At 37.2% G+C, this 21,751-nt stretch overlaps 1 protein-coding gene across 5 annotated transcripts in view; it reads right to left on the minus strand.

Moving 5' to 3' along the window:
- Nucleotides 1–21,751, minus strand: part of LOC309658986 (uncharacterized protein) — a gene marked incomplete at its 3' end in the record, with an annotated part of 321,204 nt that overhangs the window by 283,219 nt on the left and 16,234 nt on the right. For all 5 annotated transcript variants that reach the window (XM_082458302.1, XM_082458303.1, XM_082458305.1 and 2 more), the window contains exon 2: nt 21,443–21,507. In XM_082458302.1, the coding sequence (XP_082314428.1) occupies nt 21,443–21,447 (5 nt within the window). In that variant the 5' untranslated portion in view covers nt 21,448–21,507. The remainder of the gene's footprint in view (nt 1–21,442; nt 21,508–21,751) is intronic.

Genomic DNA, 21,751 nt, shown 5'->3' on the forward strand with positions numbered 1-21,751 from the left:
GTATAGTTCAGTGTTTATAAAAGTATGGTCAGTGGACCGCTTGCATCGGAATAACCTGAAGAGTTTTAAAAGGCAGATTCCTGGACCCCTCTCAGGAGAAATGAATCAGAATATTTGTGAGTAGAGCCCAGGAATACACATTTTAACAAGCTCTACAGGTGATCTTTATTTTTTTTGAAAGCCTAATTTTTAATGAAATGCAGTACTTTATATACAGAACTGTAGAACTCAATAGTAATAACAATCAGACATGTGCCATAATAACAATGTACTTATCACAAAATAAGAATCATTGCTGTGCTCCTAGAGAGACCCACATCACAAACAAATGTAACACAGTAGAATAACAGATGTCTCCATTAGGTTCATTGGTAATTATGTGCCAGAGTGCTCTTGTATAATATTTTCAGTGATGATAATTTTTACATATAAGCTTCTAGAATAAACAGTCTCCAAAGAAACCACTATAAAATTATTGATATTATGAAAATAATGATCACTGTTAAAGGAGGACACAAAGGAGGATGAAATTGATCCACCAGAGCCAGGAAAAGTATCATAGAGGAAATACTTGAGTTGGGTCTTACAGCTAGAACTTTAAGCTGGGTCAACCAGTTTTGAAGCTTTGTCTTAGTCAGGATTCTCTAAGCATCACACTCAAGAACTGGATGAATCAAGTTATTGTTGCCACTGCTGATCCTAAAAAGACTTGGCTTCTGCCATCCACTCTGGAACCAGTAGAATGATGCCTCGTGACCAGGCTGTTTCCTCCCTTAGCTCACTTCTGAGTCAAGGTCTTCCTTGATGCAGCAAACTGGTATCATTCAAGCCACATATCTAGACACTAGTTACAGGGGAGAATGGGAAATGTAGCTTTTTAGTTTTGTTTTTATGCTACCTTGGGAAGGTGAAATTCACAATGCAGGGAAATATCAAAACATGGAGTGGATGGTCAAGAGATTTTGAGCTGCTATGAATGTCATATGTCTACCACAGAGTCTAACTCCAGAATCTAGGGTTTTAGCCGCTCTGCTATACTGCTTCGTACTGTGGCCAGGGGTAAGCAGTACTCTTATTGCCCAGATCTGAGTTTTGCATAGAATGTAGGAGGTTGTCTTAATCTGTTCCAGTTGCTATAACAAAAATACCATAAACTGGGTGATTTGCTAACAACAGATATACTACTTTTCACAGTTCTGGATGCTAAGCCCAATACGAAGGCCGCTGCAGATTCGGTGTCTAGTGAGGGCCCACTTCTTGTTTCATAGACTGTCTTTTTCCCTGCGTCCTCACACGGCTAAGGGATCTCTCTGTGGTCTCCTTCATAAGGGCACTAATCCCATTCAAGAGGGCTCTGCCCTCATGAACTAATCATCTCCCAAAGGCCTCATCTCCCAATACTTTCACCTTGGGGATTAGGATTTCAATGTATGAATTTTGGAGAGGCATAAACATTCAATCAATTGCAGAAGTGTCTGGAATAGGAAGGGATGAGCACTTCACAGCAGACAGTCTAACCGCCAAAAAGACTTAATATAACTATTTCCAAAGTCCCCTCTCTAATAATGCCTAAGCAATCTGAACTGGCACAGTAAATGGGAATGCAAAAATCCTCCCCTTTGCTAACGACCTAAGACCACAAGAAGTAACTGAATCTGTTGATCAACTGCTTCAGAAATTAATAATCCAGTATCATGTATGCCAAGACCCAAATACTCATTTTCCACCTACAAATTTTAGCAGCACTCAGATGGAAAATACTAAATAATTCAATAGGTCAACTAATGTAATTATCTGAGGTTATACCTTGAAGATAACTTGGCAGCCTTATCAGGCTGCAGACCAGCTCAAATTAAAACACTGTACATGATTCATATTAAAGTTCTATAGAAGCAGCAGGTAACTATTGATACTTATCAATGAACTTGTCTTTTCTGCTTGTGATATAAAATTCAGGAATTCAACACCATGCTTGTCTAAACATTTAAGCATATAAAACCCTATGTGGGGTGGGATGAGTTCCACTGGGGTGGGTGTTCTATTCTTATAAAATTGTCAACACCTACAAGCTTCATTTTTAGATCATACCTCACTCCTTCTCCGTGCGCTTAAACCACACCTCCTTTGTTCTTGAGCTCATATCAATTGTCTTGATCAGGTTACTGACATCCAAAAAGCTGCTCCAAGGGGTTGAACAATGGGAAGCTATGTACTTTACTTTTGTTTCCAGAAAAAAAAAAAAGGTTTCTTCATGGTCATTATAAGAGTCAACCGTATGAAGAATATTTCTAACTTTTAAAAGTCCTTTAGAAAATATTGCCCAGTGTGGTACTTAACGTTCTTATGTGAAGATTCTCACATAAAATTACTCTCCCGCTTGTAAAAATGTGTAGTCTTCTGACAGGCAAATACTCTTCCATTTATGACATAATGAAAAGTATATAGAACATGCAGTTTTCATTTTTTTATTATCTACCAGAAACCTTGAAGCTAAATTTACTGCTCAATTGCAATAATTACCTTTAGCTGGTTTTTTTTTTTTTTGGTATAATTAACTTTTCTCCTTTATTATTTGGTTCATATTATCTTACTAGCATGTTATTAATTTCAAAGTCTCAAGTTATTTTTTAAGTTTATATTTCTATTGGTTAAATTTAACATAAAATTCACTCCCTTTAAATGTACAGTTTGATAAGTTTTCACAATTGCGTATAATCAACTGTAGATTATTACCATAATCAAGTTATAGAACATTTCTGATACGATCAGGGTTCTTGGCCTTCCCCAATCAACAGAAATTGATAAGAGGTGAGACAAGAAACTCAGGCAAGGCTTTACTGGGGCCCCTGCTGTAGCAGGGGGTAGTGAAAGCAAGTTAACACGTTCCTTTGCTTGCTCCCCAAGGGGGGTGCAAGCTGGTTCCTTATATGGGGTGAAGATAGGGGTATGTCCAGGGGTCAGGCCAGAAGGGGTGGCTTAGGTTTGCCCACCCCTTTGCTGGTGTTGAGTGCAGGGGGCATGCACAGTACCCTACTTTTGCTTCCGACACCCTGTTTTTGCTGCCAGCTCTTCAGAAGTGGCAGTTGGATTTTGGGGGGCTTTTTGTATCTTGTTGTCCATAATTTGCCCCAACTGCACATGCATGCAGTTATTTTTAGTCCCTTGTAGTTTCTTTATACATTGTTGCTGGAAGAGACGTTTGTCCAGGTGCAAGCTCTGCAGCAAAGGGTCCCAAGTCCCAGGCCCCAGCCTGTCTTGTTTCCAGCACCCAAAAAAATTTCCTCTCTGCAGTTGATCCCTTCCCTTGACAACCAGCCTCAGGCAACCACTGATCTACTTTCCGTCACTACAGCTTTACCTTTTCTAGAATTTCATATGAGTGGATCATACAGAATATAATTTTGTGACTTCTTTCACTTAGCTTAAGATTTTTGAAATACATCCATGTTATTTTGTATCAATATTCCATTCCATTTTTAATTACTAAATAGAATTTCATAGTATGGTTATACTACAACTTGTTTATCCATTAACCAGTTGATGGACAATTGGATTGTTTCATTTGAGACTATTATGAGTACTGTGGTTATAAACATTCACATACTCTCACAGTTTTTATATGGACATATGTTTTCATTTCTCATGGGTAAATACCTAGGAAGTAGAACTGCTGGGTCCTATGGTAAGTAAATGCTTATTGTATAAGGCAATGTCAAGTTGTTTTCCAAAGTAGCTGAGCCACTTTGCAATCCCAAGAGCGATGTATGAGAGTTCCAATTACTCCACATCTTTATCAACACTTGATGTTGACGGCTTTTTAATTTTAGCCATTCTATCAAATGTGTAGTAATTTGCTTTTCCCTGATGACTAGTGATGCTGAGTATCTTTTCATGTGCTTATTGGTCATATTCTTGTATTCTTTTTTGAAGTATCTGTTCAAATCCTTTGCCTATTTGTATTAGGTTGTTTTTTTTCTTATTATTGGTTATAAGAGTTTTTTATATATTCTGAATTCAAGCATTTTGTCAGATATATGTTTTGCAAATACCTCCTACCAGTCTGTGATGCCTTTTCATTTTCTTAACTGCATCATTCATGGAACAAAAGTTTTAAATTTTCATAAAGTCAATTTTGTCAATTGCTTCCTTTTATGATTCTGATTTCTTGTGATCTATTTGAGAACTCTGATTAACCCAAGCTTTTTCAGCCTCCGTACTATTGACATTTTGGACCAGATAATTCTTTGTTGTGCGGTTGTCCTGTGCGTCATAGGACATTTATCAGCATGTCTGGCCTCTACTCATTAAATACCAATAGCATGCTCCCCACCCTAACTGTGACAATCAAAAATGTCTCCAGACATTGCCAAATGTCCCTTGAAGGACAAGTTGCCCCTGGTTGAGAACCACTGGCCTAACCCAATGTCACAAAGATTTTCTACTATTTTTTTAGAAGTTTTAGAGCTTTAGCTCTTACATTTAGGCTTACAATTCATGTCAAGTTAATTCCTGTGTAAGGTTAACGTAAGAATCAAAATTCCTTTTTTCCAGACAGATATTCAATAGTTCTAGCACCATTTGTTAAAAATATTATCCTTTTCCCCATTGGACTACCTTGGCACATTATTCAAAACTCATTTGGTCTTATAATGGAGATCTATTACTGAGCTCTCTGTTCTGTTCCATTTCCGTATGTCTATCCTTATGCCAATACCACACAGTCTTGATTATTGTAGCTTTATGATAAATCATGAAATTAGGTAGTCTAAATACCTCATTCTTCTTTTTCAAAAAAGTTTTGGCTAAACTAGGTCCTTTGCCTTTCTATGCATCTTAAAACAAGCTTGTCAATTTCTTTTTTTCTTTAATAAACTTTTAATTTTTGAATAATTTTAGATTTGCAGAAAACTTGCAAAGATAGTATGGAGAGCTCCCATATATCCCTCACCCAGTTTCTGTTTCCAGATGTTACCATCTTACGTTACTGTGGTACATCTGTCAAAGCTAAGAAACCAACATTGGTACATTGTTATTAACTAAACTAAACTCTTTATTTCGATTTCACTGGTTTTTCTATGAATATCCTCTTTCTGTTCCAGGATCCAATCTAGAATACCACATTGCTTTCAGTCATCACATTTCCCCTCTTTTTCTCAGACTTTCCTTGTTTTTCACACATGATCTTAATGGTCTTGAGGAGTACTGGTCAGGTATTCTGTAAAATGTCCCCCCAGTTTGGTTTATCTAATGATTTTCTCATGATTAGACTGGGGTTATAGGTTTTCAAAAAGAATGCCACAGAGGTTAAGTGTACTTCTCATCACATAATATCAGGGGAGACCTACTATCCACATGGCATCACTAATGATGTTAACCTTGAAGTCAATTTCCTTTTTAAAAGCCTGCTTTGATTATTTTTTATTTTTTTATTTATTTATTTTTGGCTGCATTGGGTCTTTGTTGCTGTGCGCGGGCTTTCTCCAGTTGTGGTGAAAGGGGGCTACTCTTCGTTGCAGTGCATGGGCTTCTCATTGCGGTAGCTTCTCTTGTTGCAGAGCACGGGCTCTAGGTGCCCGGGCTTCAGGAGTTGTGGCTTGCGGGCTCTGGAGCGCAGGCTCAGTAGTTGTGGCGCATGGGCTTAGTTGCTCCGCAGCATGTGGGATCTTCCCGGACCAGGGCTCGAACCTGTATCCCCTGCATTGGCAGGTGGATTCTTAACCATTGCGCCACCAGGGAAGCCCGCCTGCTTTGATTTTGATTGGGATTGCGATGACTCCACATGCCAATTTGCAGAGAGTTACCATCTTAATGACGTGGAATTTTCCAACCCATGGACATGGTTTATCTCTTTACTCATTTAGGTCTTCTTTAATTTCTCTCACCTCCTCTAAGAATGTATTTCTTGCCAGGATCTGCCCACTTCTGTTCATTGCCCTGTGCCTTCAAGTAGCTACATTATTATTATTATTATTACTCACATGTTCCAGAGTCTACAGTTGTTAACCGGAATAAGGTCAGTTCAGTAAGATCTAACTCAGCCATTACTGAAAACAGAGCCCAACATTGCCTCAAATACTTTTTAAAGGTAGACAGGGAAAAGTGGACAGACAAATTTATATTATTATCCTTAAAATACCCTTATAATAGAGTCATAATCACAATCTGTGCCGACCCAACCTGCAATCTTAAAGTTCACCAATAATCAATAGATAGTTTGTGATCATGAAACAGACTTTTTCTCTGAGGCAAATGAATTTGACTATATGAAATTGATGGCTTTATACTTGGCTGAAATTTCAAATCCTGAAAGATCAAACATGGGAGAATAATATTAAAATCTTGGTAAAATTATTCAATGCTGCCCACACTGTGGCAGAATGGGCATAACTCTGTAGAGTAATATATTTTTAATGGGAATACAGGTCTGGTTAACTCTTTTGGAACACAAAAAGCATTAAAATTATTATCTTTGACCTAGTAATTCCACTTCTGACACTCTATCCAGTGAAAACAATGCTAATAGAGTCAGATGGAAGAGTGACCCTTATACAAATATTTTCGCTTAACATTTTTTTATAATGTAAAAAAAATGATACTACTTAAATGTCCAACAGGAAAAGAAATAATTATATTCACACAGCCATTTAATAATGATGTTTATGCAATTATTCTACAACAAAGGAGGCAAAAATATACAATGGAGAAAAGATAGTCTCTTCAACATGTGTGCTAGGAAAACTGGACAGCTACATGTAAAACAATGAGATTAGAACATTTCCTCACAGCATGTACAAAAATAAACTCAAAATGGATTAAACACCTAAATGTAAGACCTGAAACCATGAAACTCCTAGAAGAGAACATGAGCAGAACACTCTTTGACATAAATCATAGCAATATTTTTTTGGATCTGTCTTCTAAGGCAAAAGAAATAAAAGCAAAAATAAACAAATGGGACCTAATTAAACTTAAAAGCTTTTGCACAGCAAAAGAAACCGCTGACAAAATGAAAAGACAACCTACAGAATGGGAGGAAATATTTGCAAATGATATAACTGACAAGGGGTTAATATCCAAAATACATAAACAACTCATAAAACTCAATATGAAAAAAAACAAACAACCCAATCAAAAAATGAGAAGACCTGAATAGACATTTTTCCAAATAAGATGTACAGATGGCTAATAGGCACACAAAAAGATGCTCAACATTACTAATTATTAGAAAATGCAAATCAAAACAACAATGAGATATCACCTTACACCTGTTAGAATGGCAATCATTGAAAAGTCTACAAAAAACAAATGTTGGAAAGGATGTGGAGAAAAGGGGACTCTTGGACACTGTTGATGGGAATGTAAATTGGTGCAGCCACTATTGAAAACAGTATGGAGGTTCTAAAAACTAAAAAGTAGAACTACCATATGACCCAGCAATTCCACTCCTGGGTATAGATCCAGAAAAAAATAAAAACATTAATTCAAAAAGATACATGCACCCCAATGTTCACAGCAGCATTATTATTTTTTTTTTTATTAGTTGTTTTGTTTTTTTATACTGCAGGTTCTTATTAGGCATCAATTTTATACACATCAGTGTATACATGTCAATCCCAATCGCCCAATTCAGCACACCACCATCCCCACCTCACCGCAGTTTTCCCCCCTTGGTGTCCATATGTCCATTCTCTACATCTGTGACACAGCAGCATTATTTGCAACAGCCATGATACAGAAGCAGCCCAAGTGCCCGTCAACAGACAAATGGATAAAGGAGATGTGGTATATAAATATACAGTGGAATATTAGCCATAAAAAAGAATGAAATTCTGCCATTTGCCACAACGTGGTTGGACCTAGAGAATATCATGCTTATTTAGTGCAATAAGTCAGAAAGAGAAAGACAGATACTATATCACTTATATATGGAATCTAAAAAATAATAAATGAATGTATACGCAAAACAGAAACAGACTCAACAGGTATGGAGAACAAATGAGTGGTTACCAGTGGGGAGAGGAAAGAGGATGGGGCAAATTAGGGGTATGGGATTAAAAGATACAAACTACTATGTATAAGATAGATAAGAAACAAGGATATATTGTACAGCACAAGGAATTATAACCATTAACCTGTAATAACTTTAAATGGAGTATAATCTATGAAAATATTGAATCACTACGCTGTACACCTGAAATTAATACAGTACTGTAAATCAACTATACTTCAAAAATTAATTAATTAAATAAAAATGATTTTATGAAAAGCTTTCAGTATTATAATATTAAGCATATGTATATGCTGTATGAGTTCAACTCTATTTTTTTTTAAGTATAGAACAAAAGACTAGAAGTTAATATGCCATAATTGTAATGGTGGATAGTGAGACTGTAGTAGTTTTCTTCTTCTTCTTCTTCTTCTTCTTCTTCTTCCTATTTGCTATTTTTTAATAGTGAGGCAAGAACACAACAAAAATTTTTTCAATTTAAAAAAATTTACCTTATTATTGAATTTCTGAGCTGGAAAAAACTTTAGAAAACTAGTTGACCCCCTGTACTTCATTGATAAGAAAATTTCCTTATCAATAGGAGGCACAGAGAGTTTAAAATATTTGTCTAAGTACGCAAAGTGAGTTGGTAGTACTCTAAAACTGATTGTCTCCTGACTCTTTGGATATGATATCACATTCTGGTCATTTTCGTTGTGTCCCAGCCTCCATTTCTAGGGTTAAGGGGATGGCATGGTTCACATGAGCAATATTTAATTAAAACAATTTAAAATTTATTAAATAAAACACCTCAAACAAGGTTAATTTTAATATAAATGCTCTGGAACCTGGGAAATGGAAGGAATTTTAGAGTTGTTTTTCTAATGACTATTTCAAATGCTAAGTAAAAGTGGAGTTTTATCCTAGAAAGCTTTTTAGTTTTGAGATTTAAGATGCCTAATAAAGAACCTATATTATATTTATTTATTAAAAGCTCATCATTCCCTTGTTAGAGTTACTACTGTTTGTTTGCAATTGCCCAAACAGAAATGACAGGGTACAATGTGATCTTATAAATCAGGACTTTCTGTTATGAACTGGTTCACCTTTACTGTTCAGCTCTCATGAACTAAATGATACTGGGCCAGAATTACTAATAATTATCTACTAAATCATACATTGGACATAACAACTTTTAACTTGGTTTCAAATATCCCAAACAATTTTTCCTGAAGTCTTTCTAAATATAAAAACAAAATTTTAGTTTAACATTTCATACCATTGGAAGATAATCCAAAGGGAATGTATAAGGTTAGTAGAGTGTTTATCTTATCAAAAGTTGTCTGCTCTCTTTGGGTTACTGTTTGGATTCCAGCTAATCAGGCCTATTTACTAGTTTAAGAACTTTCAGCAATCAACAGTATTCAAACAGCACCTATCTGCAATGTTATATCAGCTGGGAAAACAGCTATATGAACCAATACAGTTTCCTTACTAAAAATAAGTGATAACACTTTCCACTCACTGAGGAGTTAAGTTTTTAAGTATGTCACACTGTCACACTGCATAACAAAACCAAAGAGTGTGAAATATCTCAATAATAAAAAACCCAAAAGACATGCCATGTTTTCAGATTTTAAAAAATAATAAAGTAATTTTGCCAACAAAAACATCATTGCAGGAAGACAAAACAAATACAAAGTGAATTTAAGAGGTAGGCTGTGGTCCCTTTGCCTTCAAGAAACACTACTTTCCTTGTTTGTAAGACTGCTTGGTTTTATTAGCAATTTTTAACAGACAGTAGCTCAAATCAACAATTCATTTGCTCTTCAGACTTTGACACTTCCCCAGCTGCTAGGCCTGTGCTTAACTAAACAAGTACAGTAGTGCAAGTAGAACATTTATGTAACACAGAAACTATAAATGTTCTTTGAGAAACAAAGAGGCCTATTCATTCTAGAAGATATGACAAAGGGCTAAGAGCATTACATTTTCAAACAGATTTAGAACTCTTGTGAGGAATATATCTCTTAAACTTGTAGTAAAAGCATCATATCATTTGTTTACTGAAAATAAAATATCCTTTCTTTTCTCTAAATAATTTTTTTAATTCATTTAGCATCTATCTGGTGTTAGACATTGTACTAAGAACTTTACATGTATTCTTTCATGTAATTCTTGAAACAATCCCATGAGGTGTAGATACTAACATTTATCTTAATTTTGTAAATGGAGAAACTGAGACTTAAGGTCACTCAACTATTAAATACTGGAACATGGTTTGAACTCATGAGGTCTGACTTCAGAGCCTGTGCTCTTACCCACTGTGGGCAAATCAAAATGACACTAAAGAATTTTTAGAATAGAAGATATATCAAAATACCTGAAATAAACATTACTGATAATAATATCATAAAACACATCCTATCTATGGCCTTTCTTTTCCTGCTGATGGATATTTAGTGACTTCCCTTACCAGTGCTAATTCTTTCTTGCCCCTCTGCCCCTTCTTCTTCCATAACACACATGTATGCATGCACACACTCACACATTTACACACACACACACACACACACACAGCTTCACTAATAGTACCTGTGGTACTTAAAAATAGGGCAGGAAAAAGTTAATGTTCTACTTCAAAAAATGGACTAAATGCTAAGTGGGCCTCAGAGCTTGTGGGGTAGGGAGAGGAAGAGAGATCCTTATTTGAACAATCGATTAGCTGTTCCAACTTGTTTGTTTACTTCTAGGTAAACTCATTTACAGGTATATAAGAACAAGAAAAAAAGTCTCCACAGAAGAGCTGGTTCCTGGATTTCCTTCACTACTCTGTTCAAGCCAGAAGGCCTGCTGTTTACCTGACAGAAACAAATGTAGTGGGTTTTCCAGAACAGAATTAAAAATGAATTTTCTCTAAATAAACTTAGCTCTTAGTGAAGCAGATCCTGTAGGCTATCATTTTGCAGTCTAAAGAACTTTCTGTGATGAAGGAAATGTTTAACATCTCAGTCTGATACAGTAGCCATTAGCCACATGTGACTGCTGAGCACTGGAAAGGTGGCTAGTGGGACTTGGAAACAAACTGTTTAACTTTCTCATTTTAAACAATCACCTATAGCTAATGACAATCATTTGGACAGAATAGCTCTAGACTCATCTCAATAACTACCATTCACTGAGTATCTACTATGTGCTACAAAGCTACATTTGAGGAAGGTACAATTTTGTCCCCATTTTACAGATAAGGAAATTGAAACTAAAAGAGAATAAGTGACTTGCTCATGGCTTTACAACTAAGTGGTAAATTCTGGATTTTCCAGCCATGTCTGTCCCTCTCAAGGCCTGATGCTTTCACTACCAATTGTTCTCAACACTGGCTGGATATTAGGCTGGTGTGCTTTTCAAAAATACTCATCCCTAAGTCCCATAACCCAGTAATTTCTATTTAATTTGTCAGGGGCAGGGCTCAGGCACATGCATACCTCTGAAACTTCCACTGTGCAACACCACTGGTGTGACCAAGGCCTCCTGGTAGTGGACAACAATTTCCAAAAGGGAGCTGCGATGAAATTCTACCTTTACCTCTTCTCTTAGGCATGGTTAACAGTTTAATGCTAAAAAGAGTCCCATTCCTTCCTTTTGCAGATCAAAGTTAATGACTAAAAGCAGTTACTCTGAGCTAGGGTGAGGTCATATAGCTGGTGCTTTGATGGAGCTGAGACCAGGGCCCAGGTATGGGTTTATATGTAAATGCTGCAGCTTTTGGTACCACAGGGAGAGCAAACAAACAAAGGTCAGGAAAGCTCAGCTAAGGGATTTAAAGCCCCATTCAGCAACTCAGAAGCCCAATGACAGACAAAGGCTGGAAGTGCACAGCATTTGACTATTTCTAGTGGTGGGAATGCTTGGCTCTTCCAGACTTGTCAGCTTCACCTTCTCCATCCCCTCTTTCTACTGCTCTAAAGTCCTCAGGAGTGGTCCAAGGGCCTCTATGCAGCATTTTTCACTCTGCCAAGGTTGCTTCTTCTTTTTTTTTTTTTTTGTATTGAGATATAATTGACATATAACATTATATTAGTTCCAGGTGTACAACATGATACAATATTTGTATATTGCAAAATGACCACCACAATAAGCGTAGTTAACATCCATCACCAAACATAGTTACAAAAATGTTTTTCTTGTGATACGATGAACTGTCAACATTATATTTAACAGAGGTAACCTTACCCTTGCACATAGTAGGTGCTTAAAATTATGACTGTGAAATTAATGAAAACAGATTTTGGAATTCCAGAGGCAGATTACTCAGCCTCTGGATGGGTTCAGATATCTGAATATGTGTTTGGTAAATAACTTTTCAAAAAATCAAATCAAAAAGTCCCTTCAGAACCTTTGCATGTGACTCACAAAAGTAGGTAGAGAAGATGACGTCAGTCTCCAGGGCAGGATTACAGGCATATCTCCTTTTATTGTACTTTGCAGATATTGTATTTTACAGAAATTGGAGGTTTGTGGCAACTCTGTGTCACACAAGTCTATTGGCGCCATCTTTCCAACAGCATTTGCTCACTTCACACTTCTGTCACATTTTGGTAATTCTCACAATATTTCAAACTTTTTCATCATTATTACAATTGTTTTGGTGACCTGTGATCAGTGATCTTAGATGTTACTACTGTAATTATTTGGGGGCATCATAAACCGTGCCCACTTAAGACGGCAAACCTAACCGATAAATGTTGTGTGTGTTCTGACTGCTCCACTGACCCAATCTCTCTCCCTGTCCTCAGGCCTTCCTATTCCTAAGACACAATGATATTGAAATTAGGCCAATTAATAACCATACAATGGCCTCTAAGGGTTCAGGTGAAAGGAAGAGTTAAACATCTCTCACCTTAAATCAAAAGCTAGAAATGATTATGCTTAGTGAGGAAGGCATGTTGCAAGCTGAGATATGCTGAAAGCTAGGCCTTTTGTGCCAAACAGCCAAGTTGTGAATGCGAAGGAAAAGTTCTTTAAGGAAATTAAAAATGCTACTCCAGGGCTTCCCTGGTGGCGCAGTGGTTAAGAATCTGCCTGCCAATGCAGGGGACACGGGTTCGAGCCCTGGTCTGGGAAGATCCCACATGCCGCGGAGCAACTAAGCCCGTGAGCCACAACTACTGAGCCTGCGCGTCTGGAGCCTGTGCTCCGCAACGGGAGAGGCCGCGACAGTGAGAGGCCCGCGCACCGCGATGAAGAGTGGCCCCCGCTTGCCGCAACTAGAGAAAGCCCTCACACAGAAACGAAGACCCAACACAGCCGAAAATAAATAAATAAATTTAAAAAAAAAAAAAAAGCTACTCCAAGGAACACACAAATGATGAGAGCAAAACAACCTTTTTGCTGATACGGAGACAGCTTTAGTAGTCTGGATAGATTAAACCAGCCACAACATTCCCTTAAGCCAGCGGTCCCCAACCTTTTTGGCACCAGGGACCAGTTTCATGGAAGACAATTTTTCCACGCATGGAGGTGGCGGTGGGGTGTGATGGTTTAGGCGGTAATGCGAGTGATGGGGAGCGGCAGATGAAGCTTTGCTTGCTCGCCCACTGCTCACCTCCTGCTGTGCGGCCCGTTTCTAACAGGCCGTGGACCAGTAACAGTCCATGGCCCGGGGCTTGGGGACCCCTGCCTTAAGCCAAACCTTAACCCAGAGCAAGGCCCTAACTCTCTTCAATTCTATGAAGGCTGCGAGAGGTGAGGAAGCTGCCAAAGAAAAATTTCAAGCAGGCAGAGGTTGGTTCATGAGTTTTTAAAAAAAGAGCCATCTCCATAACACCAAAGTGCAAGGTGAAGCAGCAAGTGCTGATATAGAAGCTGCAGCAAATTATCCAGAGAATCTAGCTAAGAACATTAATGATGACTACACTGAACACCCTTCTAATGGAAGAAGATGCCACGTAGGACTTTCATAGCCAGAGAGGAAGAGTCAGCGCTTGGCTTTAAATTTTCAAAGGACTCTCTTGTTAGGGGCCAAAGAAGCTGGTGGCTTGAAGTTGAAGCCAATGTTTACTTATCATTCCAAAAATCCTAGGGCCCTTAAGAATTATGCTAAATCTATTCTACCTGTGCTCTATAAAGGGAACAACAAAGCCTGGATGAAAGTATATTTGGTGACAACATGGTTTATTGAATATTTTATGTCCACTTTGAGGCCTACTACTCAGAAAATAAAAGATTCCTTTCAAAAATATTACTGCTCATTGACATCTGGTCACCCAAGAACTCTGATGGAGATGTACTACGAAATTCATGTTGTTTTCATGACTGTTAATACATCCATTCTTCAGCCCATGGATCAAGAAGTAGTTTTGACTTTCAAGTCTTATTATTTAAGAACATTTTATAAGGCTACAGTTACCATAGATGGTGATTCCTGTGATGAATCCGGGCAAAGTAAACTGAAAACCTTATGGAAAGGATTCACCATTCTAGATGCCATTAAGAGCATTAGTAATTAATGGGAAAAGTCAAAATATCAACTTAATAGGAGTTTGGAAGAAGTTGATTCCAACCTCCATAAATGATTTTGAGGGGTTCAAGACTTCAGTGCAGAAAGTAACTGCAGATGTGGTGAAAATAGTAAGAGAACTAGGATTAGAATTAGAGCCTGAAGATGTGACTGAATTGTTGCAATCTCATGAAAAAAAACTTGAACAGATGAGGAGTTGCTTCTTATGGATGAGCAAAGAAAGTGGTTTCTTTTTTTTTTTTTTTTTTTTTGTATTTTGGCCACTCTGTGCAGCATGTGTAATGGTTCTCTGACCAGGGGTCAAATCCGGGCCTCCGCAGTGAAAGCACTGAATCCTAACCACTAGGCCTCCAGGGAACTTCTCCAAGAAAGTGGTTTCTTGAGATGGATTCTACTCCTGGTAGAAGTAGGTTCTGTGTAGAAGCAGGTCCTGGTAGAAGAAGATGCTGAGAAAATTGTTGAAATGACAACAAAGAATTTAAAATATTACATAAACTTAGTTGATAAAGCAGAGGCAGGGTTTGAGAGGACTGACTCCAATTTTGAAAAAGTTCCACTGTGGGTAAAATGCTATTGAACAGCACTGCAATCTATAGAGAACTCATTTGTGAAAGGAAGAGTCAATTGATGTGGCAAACTTCATTGCTGTCTTACCTTAAGACAGGCATCAATATCAAGGTAAGACCCTCCACCAGCAAAAAGATTACAACTTGCTGAAGGCTCAGATGATGGTTAGTATTTTTTAGAAATACAGTATTTTTATTTTTATTATTTTTTTAATAAATAAATTTATTTATTTATTTATTTTTGGCTGTGTTGAGTCTTCATTGTTGCGCACGGACTTTCTCTAGTTGCAGCGAGTGGGGGCTGCTCTTCGTTGCGGTGCACGGGCTTCTCATTGCTGTGGCTTCTCTTGTTGCAGAGTACGGGCTCTAGGCGCATGGGCTTCAGTAGTTGTGGCTCGCGGGCTCAGCAGTTGTGGTTCGCGGGCTCTAGAGCTCAGGCTCAGTAACTGTGGCACACGGGCTTAGTTGCTCCGCGGCACGTGGGATCTTCCCGGACCAGGGCTCGAACCCATGTCCCCTGCATTGGCAGGCGGATTCTTAACCACTGAGCCACCAAGGAAGTCCAGAGATACAGTATTTTAAAATTAAGGTATGTACCTTGTTTTTATAGACTTAATGCTATTGCACACTTAATAGCCTACAGTATAGTGTAAACACAACGTTTACATGCACTGGGAAACCAAAAAATTCGTGTGACTCGCTCTATTGTGATATTCTCTTCATTGTGGTGATCTGTAACCAAACTTGTGAAATCTCTTAGGCATGCCTGTACTTTTTGTTTCAGGGGTTGTAAAGGCTTGAAAGTGATAAAATAAGAAGAGAAAATGAGAATATTGACCAAAAGTTGAACAGAGGAATTTATACCATACTCATACGTACTCCAAGAGTCCTAATAAGCACTGGAAACCTGCATTTATCCTTGTCTTGGGCTAGGAGACCACTAAATTGCGTTCTGGGGGTTGAAAAGAAGGTCAACAATGCAAAGGAAACTGCCACAAAAATAGAAAATGCTGCTGTAAACAGTACCTTTCAGACTAGCCAAGTATGCCTCTCTCTCCTACAATAAAGAAATAACAAATAAAAATAATTTGTGGTTTAAATTATCCTTAGGAATGGTGCGTGGCTATAAAATGCACTATGGAAATCATCTCTTCATTCAGGAACTCAGCACAGCTGTGCCAATAAGGAGGCTGTGTATGTTCTGAAGCTAAATGAAATTGTGTTCTAAGAATCTGCCTTTAGAACTAACAGCTCTGAAAGCAATGAGCAAAAAAGTCTCAAGGATTATTGTAGCAAATGGCTTCAAATAGAAACATCTAGTCTGTTGGCAAGTGCCTTTTAGAAGGCAGGACTTGAATTCTCTTGAGACAAAAACACCAATCATTCCTGTGGCCTGCAGCTTACAAAAGTTACAAAACATAGGTTTTTCGAGCTACAGCTGCAGATTCAAAAATTAGTCCCAGTAGATTTTGCTTTAGTAATATAAAAAGTAAAACACCCCAAAGAGAGCAGAAAGAATTAGCTAAGGATGTTAGAGATGTGAAAGAAGATAATGGTAGAAAAAAGCCACATCAAACATCTCCAGACTTGAATTATAAGCCAAGGTTTCTTTTGAATCTTACATCTACCTCACTCCCTGTCCCCACTCCAGGCCTTTTCCCCCACTTTCTTAATAGTAATATATGCCCAAGGCTTAAAAATAACACAAAAGTATGAAAAATAAAGTGTTAAAATCTTATAACCGCTATCTACCCTCAATCCTATTCCAAATACCTAGAAGTTTTAAAAAATCATTGTCTAGCTCATAAAAGGTTAAAGGAACACTGTGTCCAGTGTGTAGTGAGTCTGCTTCTCCAGCCTCAGATTTTCTATTAGGGGCCAGTTGTAAAAGCTAGAAAACAGGAGACACAGAATCAAAAGATGGAGGCTCTACTCCTCACTTCTTCCCAACCATTTTTACAGCTTTGAGCAAAGCACTTCCTTCCCTGGGATGCTTTTCCCTATCTGGAAAATAAGGAAGGTGAAAACGCTGGTTCTTGGTTCACTTTGAATTCAAACCTTCTGTACCAGCACTGTCTAACAGAAACAAATGAGCTACAAATGTGAGCCATGTTAGTAATTTTAATTTTTTTAATAACCACATTTAAAAAATAAAAAGAAACAGGTGAAGGTAATTTTAATAATTTCATCCCAATACAGTCAAAATATTATCATCCCAACATGTAATCAATATTAAAACATTAAAATTTTAACAATAATATTAACAGTTTACATTCTATTTCTCAAACTTAGTCTTCAAAATCTAGTGTGTATTTGACAAAAGACATCTCCATTCAGATTAGCTACATTTCAAGTGCTCAGAAGCCACATGTGGATCATTGCTACTGTTTGAGCAGCAGCAGTTTTATATCAGTGCTGGACGTTATTTGAAAAAAGCTCTATTTCAGTGAGTAGCTCACTTCTGCATCTCTATACTTGATTGCCTCTGTTGCCAACAAAACATTATTATTGATTATCATTTGTTGGCAATATCTAATTATCAACGAAAAAGTATTCAACCTACCTAGACTACACATAGAGTTTCAGTATCAGAGCTTTGACTAATTCTAGTGCTGTTTCCCTATAATACATTTCGTCTTCAAGGGAATTTTTCTTGTCTGGCTAAGTCATTCCTATTGAATTTTAGATCACTTACCCTGAGCTTCACAGAACAATTAGGATACAGTATCATTGTTAATTAACAATTTGAAAAGTATCCTATGCTTTTAAAAGCAGATTAAATCACTCACTTGTATCCTATCAATAATGTTCTCCACCTCTCAATCCTCTTACTAAAAAAATACCTAACATATTATAAAGCATATAGCATTACCAAGCAATGAAAGTTTAGCAAGTGAAATATCACTTAAACATTGTACTGTTTATTAATAAATTCAACAAATAACACTTGATTACCTTCCATAGGCCAAGACCTGTGCTTGGTTTTGAGGATTCCTACCTTGGTGGTTTAATTTCAAAGATTCCATCAGAGTAGTCCATTATCAGAGGCTTTGGAATTTATGTATTGGGGTAAGAGTGTAGGTTTGTATTCTATGGTATCTTTTCCTACAGACAAGCCTTCCCCCACTCCCACCCTGCCCCCAGCCAAGTCAGACACATTTTTAAATAGAACCCTTTCTATCTCTTCAAGTCTATTCTGCCTATAAAACAAAATATGCTGTAATACACTATATACCACCTTGGGTGTGTGCTATAAATTTAAAAGTACTACATATTCATTTAAAAGAAAATATTCAAAGAACTCAGAAGTATATAAAGTAAAAAGTGAAAATTCTCCCCTCTCTTAATGCATTATTCCCAGGTGCACCCCTCACAGGTGACCACATAGAGAACTTTACGAATATCATCCCAGAACTCTCCAAGCATATATAAATATGTATACACATATGTATACACAGACATATACATATGCAAATTTTGAGAAAGTACTTTTAAAGTAACACATGATTATGAAGAAAATGCAAATAATACAGAAGCATATAAAAATGCAATGATCATATGCACATAGAATATTTGAGGGAATATTTTAAAACAAAGTAACACATGATTATGGAGAAAATGCAAATTATGGTAAAAAGCAAGTTGTAAAATACGAAGTAAAAATTTCTCTATCACACAGTCCCACTACCCAAATATGGGAATAAAAAATGCCCATAGTTCTTTCTGTGTGTGTTCCCTTTGTGAAGTTTTCTATGAATACACAACAATACACATACATATACACACACATATGCATATATATGCCCAATATACACTTGAATATATATAAAATATATATATGCTTAATGTAGACATGAAATAGGTTCTTATTGTGAAATCAGTATATACATAGATAAGTATACAAAACAACAAAGTGAACCCCCTTGCAATCACCACCCAGACTGAAATGTAAAACATTGCCAACCTCTTAGAAGCCCTCTTTATGACTCTTAGTCACTACCCTCTCCCACCCTCCATTTCAAAGACTTCCACTATCCTGACTTTTAGGGTAATCAATTCCTTGTTTTTCTTTTTAATTTTAGCACCTAAGCATACATCATTAAGGACTATAACTTTTCCTATTTTTAGATTTTTAAATAAATGAAGTCATACCATATGTATTCTTTTGTGTCTTGTTTCTTTTATTTGCAATATTTATTTATTTTCAGCTTAACACATCTTGGGAATCTTGGTCAATATATAGAGAATTACCTCATCCTTTTAATTCCATGATATAGAATTGAACAAATGGCCTGATAAATACCATATTATTTTCACTCTTTTTGATCACTATGAATAACGTTATAAATAACACGTTGGGCATTCATTTTTACAAATCAACTACTTTAACTCAAAAAGTAATCTTACTGCTAATATAAAATGAAATGAGGTGGCATGTTAATTATTTCAGAATTCTTAAACAAATTTCAGTTCCAATAAAATAAAATTTTAACAAGGGATGATCCTGTCTTCTAAATTCTAGACCGCTTTCCAAAACTTACATTTTGCTTAGAGCACATTGGTGTTGTGTTTTTCAAAGTATAATCCTAAATTGCTATCACCACAGTTACTGAAGGATCTTATTAAAATGCACATTTCCCAGCATTCAATATCTTTGGAGATGGGCCTGATAAATTAGTTGAGATACAGTCTAAACTGCTATAACCAAGAGACTACAAAATATAGTGGTACCAACAAGATAGAAGTTTACGTCCTTCTCATTTAACAGTTCAGTACAGCACAGGCTGGCCAATGTGGAGAAGGCAGCTCTATTCCACAAAGCTGTCCAGGGAATCAAATTAATGCTGTCTTGTTACTCTGCGTATCTTTGGGACACGGCCTTGCTTGTATGGTAGAAGCTGGTGCCTGACCATGTCCATGGGCTATCACATTCTCAGCAGAGGGAAGGGGAAAGCAAGGAAGTAGAGGGCAAGCAATTTGTCAGGAAGTGCAGAAATTGTGCACATTCCATTCCCAGAAAAATATGGCCACAGCTAGTTACAAGGCAAGCTGGGAATAGGTGGCTTCTGGCTCTACTGGCCATGTGCCCTCCTAACACTGGAAGTGGCAGGGTTTAATTACTAAGAGGAAGAAGAGGATGGATATTGGAGGAGGGGGTGGCAATTAGTCTATGCAGCACCTGGAAATCTACTTTGTTAGATGCTCCAAGTCCTCTGTCCTCAAGGTATGACAGGTCACTGGGCTGGAGAAATGCTCTTTTATATTTGGTTTAAAGTCACTTCTCCCAAGTACCCCTGGAACTTCGTGAGCTATCTACACTTACTAAGAAAACCAGGAATTGGTTTAAAAAAAAAAAAAAAAGTTAATATCAATAAAGTGCTAATTATATACCAAGAACTTTACATGAATTACTTCATTTAATCATTACAACAAGTTTAAGGTACTGTTTACTAACACCCCTGATTACAGATAAGGAAACTATGACTTAGGGAAGTTCCTTGACCAAGCTGTACAATTAGTCTGTAATTAGTACAGGTTGGGACTTGAACCCAGAGCCTATGTGCTTAACCTTAGTCTGTACAGTGAAGCATTACATATAAAAGAACATCTACCCTTTAAAATCTATATATGTTCAATATAAAATTCACTGATGTTAATAGTTTTGACAGAAGGAAGCAAAATTTGGGGCAATTGTTGGGAGATGATATCCAAGGCTGTCCCAGTCCTAATATTAATGATACTATTAATTGACACTGAGCATTTATACTCTGTAAGGCTCTGTTCTAAGTGCTTCACTCTTGCAACGGCCCTGAGTTAGGCCCTCTAATCAAACATCTTCAGTTTACAGATAAGGAAACTGGGGCATAGAGATGTTAAGTCACTTGGCCAAGGTCACACAGCTGATAAGAGTAATATGCTTAACCACTAGCCTATACCACCAACATGCAAAGAGAAGCAGGCATAGTCTCTTGGGACTGCTGATAATTATGAGTCATATCTACCAAAGTTCTGATACATATTGCCTTTTTACAGGGTATTTCTTAGGTAACAAGTTTTATGTGTGAAGTTGGAGGCTGTCTGATACACAGATAAGGCAATTAGCAAGTCCTCTGAACATTATGATGACAAACATCTTCATCATTATCAATTAATATTTATCAATTTCTATACTAAGTCCTGGAGCTCAACTGGGTGTATCTGGTTCTTATTTTCATCATGGCCCCTTTAAGTAAAATGATTCTCCCAAATTTGCATTTGACTTTGGTCATGCAAGGCACACTCCAGGATGAGTGGATGGTACTAGGACAAGGAATGTTGTATTTCCCTCAAATGACCAGTGTTATTTTTGCTCCCTAAGCTTCATCTTACCTCATTGCTTCAGTGAACTTGGAACTGCCACCTCATGGTTTGCTGCATTCTAGAGACAATTCTCACTATAAGAAAAGAATAGGCATTATGATTATATGAATTATTGAGAATTTCCAATGTACTGTATACACCTTTGGGGGGCATGAATTAAAGGGGTAGCATGAAGAAGTTTCTCTGTGGTGAGAGAACAGTTCCATATCTTGATTATGGTGGTAGGCACACAGATGTATACATGGAATGAAATTGCATCCCGTACACACACACACACACACACACACACACACACGCAAATGTATGCAAGTAAAAAAT

Source organism: Balaenoptera physalus, assembly GCF_965194825.1.
Source record: "Balaenoptera physalus genome assembly, chromosome: 3".
Lineage (NCBI taxonomy): Eukaryota > Metazoa > Chordata > Mammalia > Artiodactyla > Balaenopteridae > Balaenoptera > Balaenoptera physalus.